This window comes from Haliotis asinina, chromosome 9 (genome assembly GCF_037392515.1).
Source record: "Haliotis asinina isolate JCU_RB_2024 chromosome 9, JCU_Hal_asi_v2, whole genome shotgun sequence".
NCBI classification, from domain to species: Eukaryota; Metazoa; Mollusca; class Gastropoda; order Lepetellida; family Haliotidae; genus Haliotis; species Haliotis asinina.
This window is the reverse complement of record NC_090288.1, coordinates 35,393,337-35,403,870: the sequence shown is the minus strand read 5'-3', so window position 1 is coordinate 35,403,870 and position 10,534 is coordinate 35,393,337. Positions and strand designations below refer to the sequence as shown.

General features: G+C 40.5%; 1 protein-coding gene across 1 annotated transcript; it reads right to left on the bottom strand.

Annotated features, from left to right (window-relative positions):
* Positions 1-1,989: 1,989 nt before the first annotated feature.
* LOC137296166 (uncharacterized) lies at positions 1,990-9,529 on the bottom strand. Its single transcript, XM_067827869.1, has 2 exons — positions 9,381-9,529; positions 1,990-6,556 (listed from the first exon to the last, which is right to left on the bottom strand). Exons 1-2 carry the CDS (start codon positions 9,486-9,488, stop codon positions 5,669-5,671), a joined length of 996 nt encoding a protein of 331 aa, XP_067683970.1. The 5' UTR covers positions 9,489-9,529; the 3' UTR covers positions 1,990-5,668.
* Positions 9,530-10,534: the final 1,005 nt, after the last annotated feature.

Sequence of the window (10,534 nt, the reverse complement as noted above, 5' to 3'; positions counted from 1 at the left end):
CATTTCCACAATCAAACATTAACGCTCACCGTTCCAAACATAATGTTAACTTTGCAATCTTAATGTAAATATGTTTCCCTGCCATTGATTGGATTAATAACGCGCAACACTGCAATGAGTACGTCCATACTTAGGAGATAAACATACTGTGTTGGAAAATCAGAGGTGTAAAACGAAATTATAATAGCTCTAAATTTGATTTAAAACCGAACGCGTGTGATTATATACCTCTGAATGACTTTGATTAACCAATCAAAATCCAGTATTTACTGAAGTCATGGTAGAATTAAAAATAACCAGGTTAGTAATTGAAATGAACTCAGTTTATCCGCTGTAACAAGTAGCAATCTTCGGGAAGTTAATTCGTTAACTTAGAGGATAATGAACAGCTGAGATTCCACCTATATGATAGTACCGTACTGATTAACCATGTGTTCATATATTAAGCGTCTCACGTTTTATTGCAACTTTTGAGATGAGTTACAGGGAATACTGAAAATAGACCAAGTTCCCGCAAAATGGACACCTGTTTACCTCGTAAGAGCTTTTGTGCTGCTTGGCGAACGAGAGTTTTGCATTCTGAATCAACAAATGTTAGAGATGCTTTCATCACAATCATATTGTTATAATTATGTATAGTACATGCACCTCCCGATTTCACCTGCAATAAGCCGTACAAGTTCGTTGATTGATTCAAGAAAAGGATTGGGCACAAGTTATCCTACTAAGCAATTATTGCACAATTCATTTTGGAGCAACGTACAGTGGAAGCTGTCTAAAAACCGGCACTCACTGGGTCTGAACAAATAGTCCGGTTTAGACAATGTGCTGGATTGTAGAGATGATGATAAATGTACATGCCACAGAGAAGACTGAAATTGCTGGATTGGACAAATGCCGGTTTTGACAACTTGCTGAATTGGACAAATGCCGGTTTTGACAGCCTCCACTGTCCACATATGACGAGGATATAAACAATAAGAAGTTACCTGAGAAAACCTTTTGCTTGAGAGATACAATTTGTTATAGAGATTTGAAAATATTCACTTTTTCATTCATTCAGTTGCTTATACCCTCTACCTTCCGTCCACTGCAAATGCATGTATAGAGGCTGTGTGTATGTGTTTGGGGATGTATAGACATTTGTTTTAGTGTTTTGACAGGTGACTACTGTGTGTATTGGTGAAGATCCGGGTTAGAGCTGATATTCAACAACTTGTCATAAAAGGCGTCTAAAGGGGATCAGCATGCACGGCGACTTGGTTGACACATGTCATCGTATCCCAACTGAAATTACATGCATGCCATCTTGTCAACCACTTGATTGCCTACAGAACTGAGAGAATCCATAGGCACCCCAGCTGTTAAAACTTTCGCTCGCCAAACCGAAATCCTGGGTTCGATTCCACACTAGGGTACAATGTGTAAAGCCCATTTCTGGTTTCCCCTAGCGTGATATTGCTGGAATATTGCTCGAATATTCCTGGAATATTCCTAAAGGCGGCGTAAAACGATCCTCAATATAAACGCATGACGATGCCGGGTTTGAATTAATCTTGGAGTATGTCTTTAAGCACCGTTTATGATTACCTTACATAGCAATGTGTTTAACAAGTGCATGAGTGAATGGGTGAGTGAGTGTGTGAGTGAGTCAGTCAGTCAGTAAAACCAGCAATACACAAACGCAACAATATTGCAGCTAATTCACGGTGCGTTTCTCATTAAATGCTATCAAATTTAATTAAAATTTTAAAAAATTCAAGAAACAATAAACATAAACAATTTGAAACAATTATTAATATATGTAGTAGTGAAAGTCCAACTTTGTACAGCGAAATATGTCGTAAGACGATTCGTTACATGCTCCAGCTCGTATAAATATCAATCATCCTTGGTGTGCACACGCACACGCACACGCACACGCACACGCACAAGAAACACGCTCACACACACGCTCATATTTCAAATTAATATTAAAAAAAACCTACATTTATCAAGAACATGTTAACTTTATTCAAACCAACGAAGAAAGTAAGCTATTTTCATTAGTTTTTCGACAGGTAATTTTCAACAAGTAAAAACTAACAGTAACATGAACCAGCGCGGCCATATATAGCTAATTTGTGTTCATGATAACAAGTCGTCATTATCTTTCGATAAATAACACGCCACATACATTTGATTGTCACACAAAGTTCAAAGTACCTATTTTTGATTTCACAGGTAACACAGGTGATATAAAAACAGTGTCAAGTACTCCTAAATATGACAGTGTAACATGATTGTGAAGGTATCAATGTACTATCAAAGTTGATGGACACATACATTCAAGCATGTGAAATGGGACCATAACACGTTCAAAGTACATGAAGGCACAGAGGACACTAAATAACACAAAGAAACCCCTAAGAACATAGAATTCATAAATACATAAACTTATACATCCGTTAATAACTATTTTCACGAATATAAATTTGACAAATGTTTTACCTTCGAATCCTTTACAAATTATTTGTTGCTATAACTGCCGTTAATTGTTTTAATTTGTTATATTCCAACGCTGAATTTCAACAACGGACATTTTATATAGGACAAAAATAATGAAAAATTGTTTTCTTCAAAGAAGATTCAAAATTGTAGAAACAGAACAGGTGCAGTATACTATTTTACCTATTTACCTATGAGATACATACCTAGTGACCATATGTCCACCAAGTCATATGGATGGCGCTTCTATCCGTCACCATGACGACTGACAATACTTGTGTCCTGGGTCCGGTTTCACAAAGCTATCGTTGCACTACGACGGTTGCATCTCCTATACTGTAACATAGGCGCACCCCTATATATACCACTCTTAGCTCTTAATCTGATTAAACCGCAGTGAACGGGAAGTCTTGCCTAACATAATTCTAAATTGTTACTGATTGTCAAAACTCATAATGATATACAAAACAAGTCGTCATTGTGATGTCAATGTGATCACTGACAGCTGTTAAAAACACCAGCAAAATATACATAAATAAAAAACCCAATAAAATACAAACAAAAACAACAACACTCGGGAGGATTTCTGATAATTACGTCTACAAGAATAGAAAGTATCACTGTTTCACGGGCAGGATTCGATATTTCAGACGCTGTTAATGCGAACATATGTAAACATGTGGATGAGTAGGGACTAACGGTTTGCGGTCTCATGTCTCATTTTTCTACATATGTACGTCCGTGCGTATGTAAGTGAGAGTGTGTACATTTGTACATCCAATGTTTAACGTGGCAAAGAGGATCCCATCTTAGTTGCAGCAAAAGGCCGAGGGTCACATATAAAAGTAATTCATTTTGGTTAAAACCACAAGCACGGGTAAACTGTTAACAGGTCGTCATAGTCTTCGATTGCTCGAGTGACAGTCAGCGAATCCTGTACAGGATGAGGGACGCAATTAACTATGACTTCCCGGAACAGTGACCTAATGCACACCCACCACACAACCACAAATAAAAACCGGATCAATTCAGGAACATGACCCTATATGACGTCAAGTGACCAATCACCATTGAGAATCGCACAATATGCATTACACTTCGCTAAAAAATGAAAAAAGAAAAAAAAAAATCACAGAAATTATTACGCACATAATAATACATAATCCACACTTCCGGAGATTGATGACTTTTCTCAAAATAATTAACCTTGTTATTCTCACATTAAGTTATTCATGTAATTCATTTTTTCCAAATGTCATTAATATGGAACTGGTAACATGGGAATATGTACTCCTGCTTGAAACACTAAACTAAGCCAATCTGTAACCTGGTGTAATCAGCTGACACACTTTTGGACCATAACTCATCGGATAACAACCTAGACTTGCTTCAAGACTACACAGGATGACAGGTCTAAGGATGCTATGTAATCAAATACTGCGGTGGTGTGTGGTCCTGTGCATGATGCCCAGGTCAAAAATCACGTGACGTTAAGCAAGATCGGTCGCACACAGTACTTCGATGGGTGACCGTGTTTGGCAGCTTGATTCCTGAGAGTTTCCTGGACTTAGGTCCTGCCCTACATCGAAGCACATGCGATACATGTGATCTCACCTTAAGCATGTGAGTTTGTTCACGAATTGTTCACGAAGGGTACCCGGCGGGATGTCATATGACCTTCTAGTGCCTCAGGGGCAGGTTGGGTTATCTGTGGTAGTAATAAGTTAGCGCCTTGGGCATGGACAAGTGAGTGGTTATAAATAACCGTTAAAATTATTATACAATAGTATAGTCATATACAATAAGGTAACAACCACTAAATGTTCTGGGTTGAGGTTGACAGAGGGTAGGAGAGACTGGATGTTTGACAGAGGGTATGGGAGACTGGATATTTGACAGGGACCAGGAGGGACTGGGTTTTTGACAGGGACCAGGAGGCACAGGATATTTGACAGGGACCAGGAGGAATAGGATAATTGACAGGGACCAGGAGGGACTGGTTATTTGAAAGGGCCTAGTTGGGACAGGATATTTAAGAGGGACCAGGAGGGACTGAATAGTTGACAGGGACCAGGAGGGACTGGATATTTGACAGGGACCAGGAGGGGCTGGATATTTGACAGCGACCAGGAGGGACTGGATGTTTGAGAGGGACCAGGATGGACTGGATATTCGACAGAGGGCGAGAAAGACGCGATGTTTAAGAGGGACTGGGAGGGATAGGATATTTAACAAGCACAGGTAGAAAAAATATTTGCCTTGCTCTGACATTAAAACGAACGCTTACTGTCACTGGGCATGGCTGAGCTAAATTCCAACCTGACCTTACTACATCACACAGAACATGAGCTGGAACCAATAACCAATAAATACAGTTGCAGATTTCGATCGTCGACCATCTAGGTTTCTATGGCAACAGCGAAACACGCCTGAATGAGACAACACGAGATTCATTTTTCACCAGAAAGCATGTACTTTAAAGGAAGAAAGTAACTATCACTCGTAATGTCATAGGATTCACGCTGGTTACGGTCGCAGGTTTTAAGTTTCTGTTGATACTGACAGCGACCAGAATACTATGATCAATAGCGACAACAGGGTTGTTGAACACAACACAACTAAAAAGCATACATGTCATGTTATCAAAGAAGCTGCAGTGGAATTGTCAAGAAAATGACTGATCACACGCTAAACAATGAATAAACTACGCACGATGTTCACATTGTCATAAACATGAGTGACTGACTGTGGTTTTACGCCGTTCTTAACTTTATTACTGGAATATCATGGTGTGGGACACCAGAAATAGGCTTCACATATTGTGCCCATGCGGGGAATCGAACCCGCGATTCCAGCAGATGCTTTAACCACTCAGCTACCCCCCGTTTGTCCCAAATATACATGAAACAAAAGTACAACACACATTGTCAAATGAACGCAGTTGACAATGATGTGTATATAGATGTATGGAGCAAGGACATAAATTTTCGAAGCTCTCTTAGCGCTAAGATTTTCTTAAGTGCCATACATTAACATTAACGTGCGACTATCTTAGCGTCAATAGAGCTTCGAAAAACTAGGCTCTGGTAATCATCAAAGCTTGACACAGGTAAGTACACCGGTTTTAGTTTTCTGGGTCATGGATGAATCAGTTTTGATAAAACTGAAAACAATGGCAACGTTAGACTGAACGACATTTGCCATAAACAAAAAGTTTCAAACGATATAACCCGAACTGAACAGTGTGAAGTACAAACGTTAACACCACGATGCCACTAGTGACGCCAAGGGTGAGTCCGACGTGGTTCCAGTCTAACACGATGGGGTAGATGACGTTGCGATGGTCAACTGACCAAAAGATGAGGCTGAAAGTGACGTAGATGAGGCCGTACAGTACGGGATATATGACGTGTAGAAGTCGCACGGGGCGGGCGCTAATGAAGTTGTCGACGACGATGAAGACGGTGTTAAGGGCGTGGACGTTTACGTCTTCGAGGGATATACCGGCCGTCGGTGTGTATAACACACCGAAAAATATTGTCGTCACAATAATAGCGAAAGTGGACAATATGTTTGAAAGGACCCACGATATTTTAGAAAACCAAGGAAGGGTGACTGTGCCATTATCTTTATCTGTTATAGGAGAAGCGCTGACATCTGATTTGAAACCGTCGATAATTTTGACATTTGTTTCACTGTCCAAGAACACGCTTTTGTTGTTTTCTCTCACCAAACCACTGGCGTTATCGGGGGTGAAGGACGCGTTGTCGTAAAAACCGGAAACGGAGACGCTTTTCAGCTGACATTCCGTTGATGACGTCTTTGAGTGTTTTATATATACAAGAGCTATTATGAGCGCTAGTACCAGATGACAGGTGAGAAGCAGGTAGGACCAAACGGTCAGAAACACCATTGAGTGGTAGTGACGTGGCTCTGTTGCGTTGGGTGATATCGCGTTGACTTGGTCCTCTCTAGCCGCTGCTCTGATGAAGACGTTGGCAAGAGCAAAACATGCATAACCGGCAATCAGCAAACGGTAGATGATATACGTCGCACAGGTCCATTTTGGCTGAAATTGAAGTGTCAGATATAACTATTTTGAAGTATCAAATATATAGTACGGAAGCGCTGAAGGGACATGAGTATGAGAATTTTTTAAATATATATTTCGTGCGCACGAGATACTAAAATGTGCGCACGATATAATATAGCGTGCGCACGATATACGAAAGCGTGCGCACGTTATAATATAGCGTGCGCACGATATGACGGGAGAAGATTTTTTAAATCATATATCGTGCGCACGAGATACTATAGCGTGCGCACGATATACTAAATTGTGCGCACGAAATACTGATGCCTCGTGTCGTGTCAAAGCCATTTGAAACCATGTCAGTGTTGCAAGATTTGCTAAATCGAGCGCACAATATGCTATATCGTGCGCACGCTTTGTTAAATCGTGCGCACGTTTTGTTAAATCGTGCGCACACTATACTATACCGTGCGCACGCTATAGTATCTCGTGCGCACGATTTAACATTTAAAAATACGTGTCTCCTTTCATTTTGTGCGCACGCTATGTTATATAGTGCGCACGCTTTATTATATCGTGCGCACGCTTTATCATATCGTGCGCACGCTTTGGTATATCGTGCGCACGCTATAGTATCTCGTGCGCACGAAATATATATTAACAAAAATTCTCATACTCATGTCCCTTCAGCGCTTCCGTAATATAGTCATTTTAAACTATCGAAAATAACCATTTTGAAGTATCAAATATATAGTCATTTTAAACTATCGAAAATAACCATTTTGAAGTATCAAATATATAGTCATTTTAAACTATCGAAAATAACCATTTTGAAGTATCAACGATGGGTGACGATGTTTGCGTGTCATCTTATACTCTGTGTTATTAATCACTGGATTCTGGACTCACGCCAGGATAATTACAAGCTGGAATAATGTTGTGTGCGGTGTAAAACAACAGTCAATAACTCATCGGATAAGTGTGTCCTCACGCCTCTTCATGATATATTCCAACAGCATCACGACTGAGGACAAGAAGGGGCCTCTCACATGGGTATTCAAACTGTGGGTTTTTTTATAAATTGTCCATTGCTGATTTGCAATTAAACATTAAGTAATTAAGTAATGAATTCAATATCCCTACCAAACTGTACACTGTTAGAACATTCGCCTCAAAATTAACTCGGTAGTCAGTTGATGCAAAGCGCCGTTTGTCAAGTCGCTATTGGAAACGTTTACAATGGTGCAATAAATCAACGTCCTTCTCTTCAGGATATAGAAGTGTGCAAAGTTGATTTGTAAGGAAGACAAAGGCATCAAGCCAAGTACGTGTTTCGATACATCTTGTCGCACTGAAGAGGTATGTACTGACGACGTAGCATGTCTCTACCCACCCGGCAGTGAATGGATACCCGGAGGTAAACACGGATATTTAATAATTTAACAGAGAGAGAGAGAGAGAGAGTTCACATTTCACCTCTTTCGTAATGGCATTTTGCTTTCTATTTTCTATATTTTACATAGCGCTAGTCGTAACGACGACTTAACGCATGCTTACAAATTCTGTCACCAATGTGAAAACTGTAATGTTTACCTGACACAAACACCATCAGTTGTAGATATAAGATTTATAAGATCACACTTTGATTTGCATATGAATTATGAGATGGTTGTACTGGAGACCCGAAGGAAAACTTAGAGAAACTTCTGCTAGAGGCTGCCAGAATAGTTACAGATCTTAATAGATATACAGCACGAGAGTTTCGAAAATCTAGGCACAGGATGGGAATCTGGATAAACAAAGAAAAACAAGATAACTTGGTCTGTTTTACAAACAAAATCACAAAAAATAAAAGCAAAGTGGGTGATTCAGTTCCATTCATTGGTCCCCAACCCCTTTCACATTTGTGAAGAAAATAAGTTTGAATCGGTTACTGGAACTTTTCACTTCATTTCAGTACGTGTCAAGGCAAGGTATGATTTGCCATTGAGTGCACGTGCAAGACAGTGGTCAGTCTCCGTATGTGTCGGACATTTGCAGTGTAGGGAAGCTTAGTGGTTAAAGCGTTCGCTCGTCGTGCCCAGGACCCAGGTTCAAGTCGCCATGTGGGTACAATATATGACGCTTATTTCTGAATAGTCAGTCTGTCATGAATACAAAGCAGACGTAAAAGTACAGGTGAGAAAATAGAGCATTGGACTGAATGAGCTCAGGTGCGTCAGTATCACGTTACCCATTCGCTCGCGGTAGTGCCTGCTCGACAGTCCATCTGTGAACTCTCAGCTTTTTGTCATAAGTATATATGTTGCAGCAGTAGTCACTGGGGTAATGATACCCTGTCACCCACCCCGTTGTCCATAACACAGAATTCATGAAAACAGCATGTGAAAATAGCTTGTTTCAACCGACAGCCATGCAAAGTCTACGTGAAAAAGACACAATGTAATCATATATAGAAATTATGTTACGCTCGACAGAAGATACGACACAGTTAAAGGACAGACTTAGCCCAACTGAAATTCATATCAGCACAATGCAATAGAGTACAATGCACTTGTAAACGCTTCCTGTGATGTCGTTAATGAGCACATATGAGCTCAAATGAAGGAAATGGTTTTGAAAATCCAAATGTTCGATTATTCTTGTTAACAAATCATCGACAAATCCACAATGCACACCATTTTTCTTCTTATTCAACATAATCATCATATGTCATGTCCACCTTCTTGACCTAGCTCTTTTGTTACTGATATATATATATATATATATGTTATTACAGACTTTAATTACATCTGAAAAGGTTTCACATAAATGGAATATATGACTGATAAGATCTCATAAACATGTAGATAAGACTCACACATATGTTAGTACTGCAGGCTAACTGAGAACGTCCGAAGTAATCCGGGTGCTCGAAATTGAGCCAGGCGTTGCGTAAACGAAACTCTTTTCTAATAACAGAGCACATGGCGGAAAGCAGTCGTCGTTACCAGCTCCGGCGTTTGTAATATTACACCGCTCGTTTCACGTCAGCTTTATAAGTTTACTACACCAGATAAGATAAGTGGAGTTGCAACACTCGCCATTGAGGTAGCGTTGGTCACATGACATCAGAGCGACCAATCAGAGACAGGAAACGCCTTCACTGTAAACATGGTCGAGGCTCACATGGGTGTGAATGTGTTGCTCAATTTAGGGACGAGTGTGACGTAGTTGCGGTATTGATGGTTGGGGAATGCGTTCTGATCGGCTTGGCGCGAGGAAATCCTGTGATGCCCTTTTACGACGCCGTATCCTCGCGACACTGCTAAGAGAGGGGAGAGGTCGTGGGCTGGGCGGAGGATAGGATGGTGGCAAAGGAAGGGGGTGCGGATGTGCCAGGTGCTTGGATTTTATATCCTGTAATTCAGGATTTAGGATAAAGAACACTACGTGCAGTATACATCAAAGCGAATGCACGAATACATGTTGTCACAACTGACTATTCATGACTCATGACCCCGAAGTTAATGGCACACATGCACGTATAACTGCCCTTCTATAGATCTAGATAAAATAAAATCCACTGAAGAATGTACAAGCCCCATCTTAATAATTTCATGTCATTGTCAAATAAATGTGACATTCAATCAATCCAACGGCGTAAATGATCGATGTGAGTGAGTGAGTGATTTTAGTTTTACACCTCACTCAGCGCCAGTCCAGCTGCGTGGCGGTGGTCTGTAAATATCCAAATCTGGACCAGACAATCAAGGGATCAATAACATGAGCATCGATCTGCGCAGTCGGGACATCTGCCAGCCAAGTCAGCGAGCTTGACCACTAGATCCTGTTAGTGGGTAGTTAAACTTAGACTCACTCACTCACCCTTACACTGGCAATTGTGTGTTGTTGCTGTATACGATAGCATGGCCATATTCCGGCCTGTAAATCAGACAATCCATGGAGATATTCAGTCCATTACACAATGGCAATTCTATGTGTTCCAAACGAAAAACCCAGTGCACCCGATCA

Bases quoted from the DNA above. Each gene is read 5' to 3' on its own strand.
- LOC137296166 (XM_067827869.1), bottom strand. From the start codon at position 9,488: ATGTGCTCTGTTATTAGAAAAGAGTTTCGTTTACGCAACGCCTGGCTC. The intron at 6,557-9,380 runs GTGAGTCTTATC...CTTCAATTTCAG, and splicing joins CCTGCAGTACTAACATATGT to CCAAAATGGACCTGTGCGAC.